At 44.3% G+C, this 12,752-nt stretch overlaps 1 protein-coding gene across 1 annotated transcript in view; it reads right to left on the bottom strand.

Annotated features, from left to right (window-relative positions):
* Positions 1–12,496, bottom strand: part of MGST2 (microsomal glutathione S-transferase 2) — a 30,118-nt gene extending 17,622 nt beyond the window's left edge. Inside the window, 2 exon segments of the mRNA XM_014309800.1 lie at positions 11,088–11,185; positions 12,367–12,496. Coding sequence (XP_014165275.1) covers positions 11,088–11,185; positions 12,367–12,496 — 228 coding nt within the window.
* Positions 12,497–12,752: the final 256 nt, after the last annotated feature.

Here is a 12,752-nt window from a genome sequence, read left to right as displayed (position 1 = left end):
GTATTCTAGTGAAGAACTGTCATTCCTTTCCCCATATCTTTGCCTGAAAGCCCTGTAGTTTCAAGGTTATAATAATTTGGAGGGAGGGGGTCATCTTTTCCATTACAGGAAAGTTCCCACTTTCCCTGGCAGACAGCTGCCTTTTAAAACTAGCTCAGCTAGCTTAGCATTATTTGAAGATTTTAGTTCAGATTTTACCTGTCACTTTAAATCCCACATTTCCCTGAAGGAGAGCAGGGAGGGCCCAATTATTTAATGGGCAATTAATATAAACCAAAAGGTCAATATTACAAACATTTGTCTATTTTGAAATTAAACCCATAATTCTACATGGAGAAAAATATTTTAATGGACTTTAAAATGCAAAAATTTAGTTAAAAAATAAATTTAAAATTGGGCTTTCTTAAAATAGTTTTACTGCTAAAAGCACACTAGTGAAAGTTTTAACAGTGCTAAAAAAACAGGTATTAATCATATTTTGTTGTTAAATCTATGCTTTTTGTATTTTTGACTTTGTTCTATTAATTATATAAAAATATCAAGGTTGTAGTATTTATGAAAAATTGTGTCTTTCCAGATTATAAACTTTGAATAAGATAATTTGTATAGAAAAGATAATGGGATAAATTTTGGTTTATCAACCAAAATGTTGTGGTATCAACACAAGTCATGAATTCATGTCAGATCCATTTTCTTTCAAACTTCACAGACAACTTCTCTGTAAAGGATTAATTCAGTTCCTTTTTTTTCCCCATGATCCAAAACAATGTCAATGTGACAATGTTCAATACTCATTCTTTTGAGACCACCTGCCTTTTAAACTGAAATGGACAAGTTAGCATTTTTGGACAGCAGACATGCTGTTGAATATGTGATGTATTGGAAAAATCCATACATTGATTATTGTATTTTGTATAGTTGGCAAGGCATTGAATTTAAGACAGCAAATAAATGAATTCACCTCATTGCTTTCCCTCTTTCTCTTGCCTGTGGTTGCACATTTCAACAATGAAGCGAGGCAAAAATTGGAATTAAAAAAGATACACGTCTAAAGGAAAAACAAGGTAGTCAACTGTAATCCAAATGAAACCATTACCTGATACAACCTGGAATGTTATTATTAGGGTGTTGAGCTGACCCTGCCTGAAAAGCACACCCCTGCCTTTGGCTGGAAGGGCTTTGATACCTGCACAGCAGTGCCACTCTAACTGAAACCAACAGTCTCATCCCCGCAGGGCTCTGACAGGGGCCATAAATTTGCCACAGCTGTAGTTTATAAATTAGCATCACTTTTATACAGTGATAAGAGAAGAGGGCCACTTGGCCTGCTCCCTCCCATTTAAAAGTGTTTATAATGCACAGAGAGGCTCCTTGTTTGATGCTAATGGACAGCATCTCTTTCTGCTAACTGAAATATCCATTTTGGCACCGAAGTAAGTACTTCCCGTTGCTCTTTCCAGGCACAGGTTTTATTTCCTTGCTAATCTGAAGAACTACTCTTGAGTCAAGTGAAGCAGTCCAAGCAAATCCTCTCCTGCTGTAAACCTATATTTAACATGGAAATGAATTGAATGAATCAGGCAAGGAGCTAGAAGGAACCTGCTGGAGCCCAGGAGAGGCTTGGAGAGGCTCCATGTGTGCTGTAGGTGTGTTACAAGGCTGCTGGCCTGGGGAGCCATGGAGAGAGAGTTCAGATCTGCTCCCCAGCTCCTTGTTTCCAGGAGGAAGGTCACCAGGCACTTTGTTTGCCTCTCTTGCACACTGACTTCCAAATGACCCACGTGGGGCTCAAGAGGCTGCTTGCCAAGGGCTGGCACTGCTGCGTGGCCATCCCTGAAGCACCATTTGGTCTCTGCTCCTGATCTGTGCTCAAGCTTGTCCTCAGATGCACAGCTGCAGGGGGGGGAGTGAGGAGATGCTCCTCAGCCTGCAGCTCTGCACGGGGCCAGGCCAGAGCCTGTTCCCTGAGTGCTTGTGCCAGAGCTGCTCCTTTTTATTCCATCCAGAGGGAGGTCTCAGGTTCCCTGCCATCACTGATATTTACTGGTTCAGCTGAAGGGACAGGGCTCATGCTTTCTGAAAATCAGCTTGTCCTCCAATGCCCTCTGGTGACAGGAACTAATTAGATGCCACTGCTTTTACTGACTCCAATTGCAAAACACTTAGGTAATTTTATTCCTATTAAATATTTCAGGCAAATACTGAGATTTAGCACAAACCAAAACCAGTAGTTTGAATAAAACCCTCCTCTTGTAATTGCTATGGCACTTGCTAGGAGTTGAAAAATAAGCCCCCTCCAGACACACCATAACTTAGGGAATCTCCAAAGCTTATTAGGCTGAGCCCTTAAATACTTTAGTCCTGATCCTTACTGCAGAGAAGTACACTTGTGTGTGAGTGTATGTGTGGCTGCATGGCTGCAGAAATGCCCTGTGACCTTCCCTGCCTAATCTCCTAGCATGGAAAAGCAGTGACCCCAAAAGACTTCAGGAAAACAGGTCACAACAACTGGCGTGTGCTGGTGTGCAGCTTCTGTGCTCTGCCTCTCCGGGCTCCTGTGGGTGAAGGCACAAAGCAGCCAGGAAGCAAGAGGGAGGCCAGGGGGCAAGGAATTGTTTCTTCTGTTATTTGCAATCTCTCTTCTTCAAAAACAAACCCCATAGGAATAGCACATGCTTTAAAAACAAAATGCTCCAAGACTGCTGCCATAGGCTGAAAGCCTACAGCTTAGTTACTAACCTATGATAAAGAGAGTTTGTAATTAAAACTACCAGCAGAGCCTTGATCACTGAGGGGGATGTAGGTTCTGGTACAATTTAATAAGGTCCTTGGGCATGCAGATGTGCAGCCCTTAGTTGCTGTCTGCAGCAGCACAGAACATCTGCAGCCATTGCTGTTCACTCCTGCCTTTGCCCAGCAGCAAACCGTGTGAATGCCATGTGGGATTGCAAACCACACCCAGGATTGTGCTCCAGCCTGCACCCTGTGGGACACTGGCAGTGAGCCTGTGAATGTGTGGCAGCTGACTTTCTGCACCCTCATGAGGAGATCAGGAGCTGCAGAAGTGACACCAGCCTTCCTTGTTTCTGCTAGCAGAAGGTTCTGCCCAGGGCAGGTGCATCAAAGAACGTTCTCCTTACCTGTATCAGGGCATGCTCAGAGGAAAGAGTTGCCAGAGCAAGCTGGGTGTTAGGTGTGCCTAGACTTACCCCTCCTGCATGGTCAGTGTTAGGAAAATTAATCCACAAACACCAGAGGTTTATGTCCAAAAAGGAGACAGAGGAGTCCTTACACTTTATTCAAATAAATGGAGAGGCCAAGGAGCATTCTCCTGGGGTCTCTCAAATTTTTGGAGGACACAGCCTCCTTTTTTTCCTAATTTCCTGGCCCCACTTCCCTTCTCTCCCAATTGGCTGAGGTACTTGAGAGGTACAGACTCCCCATACACCTGATACCGAAGATTTCCCTCTAATGTAGAACCCTCCCTTTTAATTTTTAATTCTGATGGAATTTAGGGGTTTTTCTTCCCCATTGTTTCTTTACTCTTTCAATGTCTAATTTCATTTATCAGCAAACCCAAAGTTCATTTGTAAAAGCAAATATCTTCTTCCATTCATCAATCAGTGGAATCCTTCCCATCGTTTCATTTATCTCCCAGTGCTGGTTTTATCTCCCAGCAGACCCACAGCTGTTATGTAAACACAAACCTGCCATTCCTCTCAGTCAGGGTTTGCAATATCCCATATTTGTGCAGTGGCCTTTCTGACAGAACTCTTACCTCCATGTCCCAGAACAGCTCCTTCCCTGCCAAGAGAGCTCTCTTCCTGCCCCAGGGGTTATCAAGCCAGTTGCCTTGCATTTTGTGCATTAAACAGCCTTTTCCTGTAGCCATGCATCTGTCTAGCACTGGAACTTCAGAAACAAAGACAAGAGTTAGGCATTTTATGAGCTTTTTGGAGGAGAAGATCCACCTTAAAATTGAGCTGGGCATAAATAAGGAGCATGATATAAACCTGTGCAGATTACCTCACCGCTGAGCAATGGAAGTCAATCTTTTGGAAAAGATGGGTGCCTGTTTATTACAAGCAATTACAAGCAATGGTCATAATCCTTTTAGGATATGCATGGAGAATGACTCAGGTCATTTGATGAGTAGTACTGCTGGTTTTCCCCGATGCACTGGCCCAGCAGAATTACTAATGCTGGCCCTAAGCTCTCGGGTATTAGGGCAGCATTTGGATAAGCTCATGGTGGCAGGCAGCTAATGTGTTGGGGCAGACCAAGGTGAAACTGGCAGCATGGGAAAGCTCACAGAGGTTTGGATCTCCCTTGGTGGGCATCTGCCTACGCCATCCTTCTGTGCCCTTTTGGTAGGTCTGCAGAAAAAGCTGTGAGCTTCTAATATTCTAGCAATGCTTCAAATTACATGGCTGAGGAGCTCAATGCTTTACAGGTGTTAATTTATCTTCAAAGTAGGTATGTGAATGGGATCCCACGTTTTCACACCTACAGCACATATGAGGTATGGAGAGAGAGAGAATAATAGTTTTCCAGTCAGTGAGAAGCATGTCAAGCTCAAGACTTTGTTCAGGCTTGCAGGAGGGTTAAGCTCAGGCTTAACAGAAAGACTAGAAGTGATTTACTTCTGCACAAGTAGACATCAATGGCAGTTAAGTAGACCTGAACCAGGGCAAAATGTCATGGAAAGCATTGCCTGAAATGCCCTGTAGCTGGCTCTCCAGGGGATCTGTCTCACAGCCTAGAATATATCCTGCATCAAAGGAGCATTTTGTCTGCCCTCAGGTCCAGGGATACCACCAACCTGGCATTTCAGAGGAAGACAGGATTTGCCATCTACATTTTAAATTAGAGTTCACCCAAATTTTGAGTTATTTTGCGCACCGTCTCTGTGCAGGTGGATGTGTGGATGTCCTTGCTAACAAGATAGGGTTACTCTAAGCAGAGGGCTTACTTTAATGTCTTTTCTTTGCATGCTTCTGTGTGCAGACTGCTCAGAATGCAGCCCTTCTGTCAGCACTAGGTGTGTGCATATAAAACAATTAGTGCTACGCTGGCAGCAGCATCTGGAAGCATCCCTGTTAGAACAAAGCAGGAGTGCTCTCAGCAGGTAGCGTGCACAGCTCTTCACAGCAGTGCCTCCAACTCTCTGCTGTTGCAGGGCACAGCTGACCTCACATTGACTGTGGGTCTGCACAGCGTCAGGACAGTCCCAACAATGTCAAAACAAGGAGGGAATATTGAAGGAGAAAACTGGCAGGGAAAATTCTACCCTGGATGGTGGATTGCTGTGAGGTAGTTTGCTCAAAGACCTTGGCTACCTCAAGGTGGGAACAATGGGAGGGCAAAAGCAGTTCCCACTTCCGTAAGATGACAAATAAACTGTGTGCTGTTGAGGCCTATTTTCCACAGCAGCCGGGAGAGCTTAAGCTGTGACAATTCTACACGACTAGAACAAACAAACCCAGCTCTTCACCTGGGCTCTGTGAACACGGCTGCAGCCACGCACTGTGAGGATACACAGCTGCAATTGGAACCCCCATATGGCAGTGCCTGTGTGTGCATCAGACTTCCTTGTTCATTTTAGCACGGGTTTGTAGACCAAAGATTAAAAGGAAACTTGCAGGTTCTTAGTTTCTTCCTGCAGCACCATTTTAAATGCTAGCTACAAATATCTGGAATAAATGACTTTCTTTCTGTTGAGGTCTGAATAGCCTGTACATCAGTGAATTGAAAGGATGTGATTAAGAGTGAGTTTTGCACTATACTGAACCTTGCCCTTCTTTCTCTTTTGTTAGCAAGCCAGACTACCTTCTGTAAAGACTGGTCCTTTTGAAGATCAGTGAAAAGGGAGGGAAATATGTAGAGATAAATAGCTTTAGACTGCACACTTGGATGCTGTGAAACTTAAAATTAGGTAGTGGCACAACTGACTATACAACTTTTAGGTATCATTAGCTGTCCTTAAAAGGATAAGGTTATGAAAATTTGATTTTCTGTAGGAATATATGTTTGGGATGTTTCATGCACACACGTCACATTACTTATATCAATAAAAGATGCAAGTACTAAGTGTCCCCATCTGTTTCTCAACTGAAACAGATAATTTAAAATCTCTGTGATGGAGATAAGAGCTTAAAAGAGTAGCATTCAGATGCTTGTACACATGTACAGATTAACCATGCCAGTCATTCATCCTGTGTGACGTCAGGTTGCCATTGTGTTCCTTGCTGCAGTATCTGTTGACAGATGTGATTCCTTACATCCCACTGCACTCCATGGCCACGCACATACACAGCCATTGTTTCCACTCCACGGTCTTGCTGCGCCACTGCAAACTTGGCACCTGGGTCTCCAGAGGGCAAGCACTGTCTGGTGAAAGTGTTAACACAGTCTAGGCAGACAAGATTTTGTCCTCCCATCAGATCTTGACTGAGTTTGCCATTATACATTACACATGCATCCTCAGGAAGGAGGAATCTTATTTCTCTCTCCTCTCTTTTTCTCCACTGCCCTCTCAAACACCTGTGCATTGACTTGTTTATTTTTACAACTGGTCCATGCAGTGACAGGCCAAGGATGAGAAAAACTCCCTGCACCTGTAGCCTCATGGCCTCTGCATTGTGACACATCTTCTGAGAAACAGCAGGAGAGAACAGCAGCATTCAGTGCAAGGAGAGAGTTTGTTGGGGCTGCAAGCCAATCACATGGGCTGGCACCTTCAAAGGAGCATCAGCCTGTCTCTCTGTCTCTCCATTCTCATTGGCTGGTCCCAGAAGTACAAATCGTTCCCAGAAATGATAATTGGTACCAGTTACTGAATCATGTTTTAATGGAAAGCTACAATTAACTCCGCACATCCCTCAGAGAGACCAGATTGCAAAACTGCAAGCAGACAGGAACTCGTCTTGCTGTTAACAAGTGTTAGATTTCTAATTGAAATTTAGTCATGCTTTTTACAGTAGGTAAGTCCAGGATTATTTGTGTGGATCAGCTTGGCTTCCTCTCAGACTGACAAAGATGCTTACACAATTGAAATGAAAACGTCTGAGTAGCACAGGGGGGGCCACAGATGAATGAGGTGATAAATCACACAGCTCTGTGCAGCACACACATGCTAACGAAGGCTTTACAGGAAAACTTCTCATGTATCACAGCTTCTGAAATGAGATCCTTCTAGCAGACAGATCTAGCAGACTTTTAGCTTTAAGTCTTCAGTCCGTGCTGAAAATTAATCTTCACTTTCAGATGGGCAAATAAATATTGGCAAGGGCGTTTTAGAAACAAACAAACAGCAAGGTCCAAGAGTCTCTTTGGCCTTTTCCCTTTACCAGGGAATTCTTCTGAATTCTTCAGGGACTATTCCCTGAAATGCTGGGATTAAACTCTAGCACACTGGATCTGGAGCTGTGCAGCAGCCCTGTAAGCAACTCAGGCCTTGGCTGAGCAACGGGCAGGTGCTGTGCAGAAAAAGGGTCACACACACAGCTGGAAGCTGGGAATAAAAATGGACACATGCCTTATTCATCTTCTTTTAGCTTCTAAAATGGCTCAAGATGAGTTGAATTAGGGGTAGGTAGGTTTGCCTCTGAAAGATATATCTTTGGCATTGTAGCACCCCAGGAGTGCAGGTCAGTGGCTCCATGCCATCAGCAGGTATGTTCTCTGACACACATACTCACACGCACACATACTCACACACACACACACATACACACCCTCTCTCTCTCTGTCTCAGGATCCTCAGTCATGGTTGTGGGACTGAAGGAACATGAAGGATAAATCTTTGTGTCTGCAGACACTGCTAAATAGATGAGAGTTGAGGAAAATGAGACAGCTGCAGTAGAAAGGAGGTTTTAAAACTTTTGTGTGATTTTTTCCTACCAGGAAGAAGGCCCCAGAGAGGGAAATGAAGTAAGAGTTCTGACTGTCAAGTGCTTTTCCATAACCATGTGTCTGAAGCTTGTCTGCCATATGAGCTCTAAGCCAAAGCTGTGGGATGTGCATGATTATTTCTTAAGTGCCAGACACTGGCTTGGGTTGGTGCAATATTTGCATACATTTCTCTCTCTGCTGTTTTTTTTAAATAAGAAATCTCAGGGGACCGTTAAGGTAATAGAGGGCAAACTCACTCACTGATATGCCACCCAATGTCTTTGCAGACACCCGATAATAAACTCAGTGATGTGCACAGTAACACAACCATCTTTGTAATCCTTAGTCTCTCCAGCCACAAGTGGGACTGGCAGTGACCTGAAGGACTCCTGCCAGCTTTCACTGCACTGCTGTCCAGAGGCTGCAAGACTGTTCAGGCTTGCAAATGGCACATCGCTGGAAAACTAATGCAATGTTATTTTGAGAGAGAAAATACCAAATATCAAACCCCTACTCAGAGAAATTACATGAGAAACCACTATGTGGAGCCAGCCACTAATTATTTGGCAGATGAGAAAACTGGATTCAAACTAATTGTCACTTGAATTTCAGGTGCCTGTGCTACCCCACAGGCTTTTGCTTTACCTCTCTCAGAAGTCTAAACATGATACAATTTGCTGTAAATCAGACGCATAGAAACACCAGTGAACTTAGTAAAATGAGGCTGTGAAGACAAAAAGACACATCCTTTCCCTGTAATGGAGAGAGAAGTCTCCACCAGAGCTGCTATGCTTCCATCTACCTTATTTCTTATTTTACTGCCATCTAAAGTCCTGTGGCCTGTGAAAAGAGTATTAGAAGCTTCCTAGACTAAGCAAGAGAACAGAGTGCAGCTCAGATGTCATTACTGACAACATGCTGGGGTTTGTGGAGTTCATCCAGCAGAGGCAGAGCCTCTTTAGCCATTAGATTAGGATGGAATTTGATTTAGAAGACAGAATAGCTTCTAGGTAATGTGTATATGCAAAAGGCTGGGAAATATTATAAATTTCTTCAGTCTCAGACATGGCAGGCAATTCCAGATGTTACAGAAGAGGACAGTAAGAAATGCACACACCAAGCAAGCCTTATATGTTACACAAGACTTTCTCCACTGATCAGCCATGAGAATTTATGGACTAAAAGTTCAAACTCTGCTTTGCACTGAAACCTTTTCTCAGTTTACTCCTGTCTTGGTTTGAAAAGATAGGTGTCTGCGAAGGCAGGCAGGAGCCTCTCTTGAAATGGAAAATGTAAACCCCCTCCCTCCAAATTATTATAAATTTTGCAAATTAAGGGGCTATCAGGCAAAGATATGGGAGTAGGAACAACAGTTCTTTATTAGGAAAAAATAAAAATAAAAACACAGTAATACAAAACAACACTGACAGAGTCAGAAAGTTTGTCAGGGTGTTGGGAGCAGTCCCACTCAATGGTGGCTGCAGCCCTCCTGCAGTGACAGGTGTGGTTCTGTTGGAGCAGGGATCCTGTACAAGGGAGGAGTTTTCCTAGGAAGGTCCAGAGGTGGTGTAGGTGGGCCTGGACTTCCTCTGGGAATCCCATGGAAAATAAAGCTGCTCCTCTGGGAATCCAGTGGAAAATAAAGCTGCTCCTCTGGGAATCCCGTGGAAAAGGCTGCCTGTGGTGTTCCAAATCTCAGATTATATCCAGGAATTATCAGATTATATACCTAGAAGCTAGAATGCTTGGCTCCTCCCCCTGTGTGGAGCATTTCCCAATGGATGATGGAATTTTATCAGCCGTGCAGTGACACTCAGTGGCCCATAACAGAAGATATTTCCCAGAGGGAGGATGGGTTGTGGAAGAGATAAAGCAAACCACCCCACCTGGTTTTAACAGGTGGCCCAATTAACAGAAGGTAACTGCCCCACCTCTGACAGATGGCAACAGAATACACACCCCCCGCCACATCTTGCATTTCCAGCCTAAAACAACTCAATTACTCAATGTGAATGCTTCTCTGGGCATACTCAGTTCAAAGGTTTTGTCACAGGCTGGCAAATGACTGGGGCATAGCAAGATGCAGGCACTTTTTGTTGGGAGGAAAAAACATGAAGGAAAGAAGAATCTCAAGAGTAGCTTGGGTTTTTGTAGCAATGTGGGATCCATCTCTTTTATTCCTCCGCTGTCTCTGAGGAAAGAGAGAACTGAAATACAGAAGAGAAAGAGTCTGACACCCTCAGCAGCCATCCAGCAGTATTTATTATTTGATGCAGGCAGCAAGAAGCTATAGAGAAAAGATGCATATTGTTGGTACTAGAAACTGCATGCCATCTGCTCAGGAATGTCACTTTGTATGGAAAATCACACTATGAAAAGCCAGTGTCTACACTGGAGACAGAGAAATCCTGCAACTTAATTCGAATAAAGGGAGAGACCCCACAGGGCACACACCTCTGAGGCTTTTTCTCTCGAGGTTTTGGAGGTCACAGCCCCCTTTTATCCTGAACGCCCAGCCGCATGGTGCCCTCTTCCTTTTCGCATTGGCTGAGGTACTAGGAAGGTACAGCCTTCCCAAGCTGCCTACCACACATTCCCCACTGAACCTGTCATTTTACCCCAAAGTTAGAGACTCAGGCTTGTGCAGACTTGTCTGTTCAGGAGCCAAGCTCTCTGGGCTCTATAACACACCCGGTGCCCAAAGTTAGTAAAGACATTAAGACCCTTTTCAAAGACCCATTCCTTCACCCATGGAATTGTTTGTAAAGGCATTAACATACATCTTCCCTCTCAATTTAAAGACAGTCATGTCTTAATAGAGGCAAAGGGAAGTCTTCTGCCCATAGTGATGGGCATGGGACTCTACAAGCAGTTAAGAGGCACACAGTCTCTGCCCTGCAGTATATTCCTCTGTACAGCACAAGCCTTGTGCATCTGAGAGGGACCAATCTGACTTTTATTTATGCCTCGACATACGTTATACCTGAGGTGAAAAAATACTGTAGGGGCTGTACGCGTGCTGTGAGCCGTGTGCCGGGGAGGCTTTGCCGGACAGCCAGCCAGGACAGAGAAAGCTTCCATGGGCGGGCTGCAAGCGACGCTGCCTTGCCACTGGGACAGATCCCTATGTGCCTGGGAAAAACGCCCGGGAAATGGGGCTATGGCAGGAACCCTAGCACATAAAAGCAGCTAACTGTGACCCCATGTGTGCCATTTTTCCTCAGGTTTCTTGGAGGTTTATGGGCGTTCCTCCCCCCGCATGCCTTTTTCTTCCCGAAGTCCCGCTTCTTCCCTGTGTGAAAAACGCCAATCACTTGTTTTTAAAATTTTTAAAGTTTAATAGTAATAAAATGGTTATAAAATTAGTAATGTAATTCGAGTAATAAAAATTTGGACAGTTAGGATTTAGGACAATACGAGACAATAAGAACAAAGAGTTATGGACGGTCTGGGTACCTTTTTTTGGGCAAAATATGCCTGAAAAAGGACACAATTTAACAGAGGATTAACCCTTAAAAATGATAGCCTGTTACACAGTCATATACCTCATACATGATGCATAAATTCCATTCAAACAAAGGATTCTGTCTGGTCAGTGTCAACTTCCTCTTAATCCTAACGGGGTGTTCAGGCTGAGTGAGGTGAGAAGTTAGCTTCTTCTGATAAGAGAGTAATAAATTCTTTTTCTCTGCAAGATTTAGGTGTCCTGTGGCTGCTATCTCAGTGCGAGTCCTTTCTTTTAAAAAAGTATCTTACATAGCATAGTGTTACATCGGTGAGGGAAGACTCGGAGCCCTCAATATGAGGGAACAGCAAGCTTCGTTTATTCATCAGAGCATCAGACTTTTACACAGTAACTAATAAGCTAATGCATATTCTGTAACTTAAGGAACCTATTGGTTATTCTGTAAATGTTAGGTCCACCTTGTGTTTACATACCTTAAAAGTTAAACTTTCTTCTTCTCAGGCTGTTTTCAGCCACTATATCTCTGCTCAAGGGCACAGCGGCCTTGCCATAATCATAACTCGTTAGCAGAGCTCATTATTTTCCTAGCTTCAGACACCTGGACCAAGTCTGTGACTCTGGTCACGTACTATTCCTCAACAGCGTAGTTTCTATTTTAACATTATATTTAACACACTACTTAAGAAAATTAATACAGCATCACTTTCTAACATAACACATAAAATATTCATTTTAATACTTGTGAGAAACCAATCATGAAATACGTATTTTTCACACCTGGCTGCCGCACCCATCTGCCCGCCCTGCTTCGCCGCTCCCCCGAGGCACCTGGACCCCGTGGCAGCCCGGCGCTCCGATGTTTCCCGGCGGAGCAGACGCCGCCTGCACCCTGCCTATGCTCGGGCCATGACAACCCGCAGCCGCCCAACGAGTTCACCCACAGCCATGGCAACCTGTTCTTGGCTGATGGCAGAGACACACAGCCTGCTGCTGTTTGGAAATCGCACCGATCCGCCACGGGAGCCACGCAGCCTGCTCGCAGCTTGCGACACACACGGCTCCATCCGCCGAGCTGACACCGACGGAGCGCCCCGGGGACCAGCGGTAACTGTTCTTGCCTTCTGTTTCTCTCTCCATCTCTCCGTCTCTCTGTTCGATCTGTCCTTGCCTTCTGTTTCTCTCTCCATCTCTTTTTCCCTCTCTGCTCCCCTTTCTATGCCACTTCGGTAGGAACGCTTGTTTTTATTTATCAATAAATATTTGCTGCTTTTGCGCTTTATTTTCGTCCAAGAAATCTATCGAAAAGAATCCTCCCTGACACCACTTTTACAACGGGACGAGACAGCGTTGTATGATCTTATGATGAAAGAACATGAGAATATTTATGTACTTC

The sequence above is a fragment of the Geospiza fortis genome, unplaced genomic scaffold, assembly GCF_000277835.1.
Source record: "Geospiza fortis unplaced genomic scaffold, GeoFor_1.0 scaffold35, whole genome shotgun sequence".
In the NCBI taxonomy this organism is placed as follows: Eukaryota; Metazoa; Chordata; class Aves; order Passeriformes; family Thraupidae; genus Geospiza; species Geospiza fortis.
This window is presented reverse-complemented; position numbering and strand designations above follow the sequence as displayed.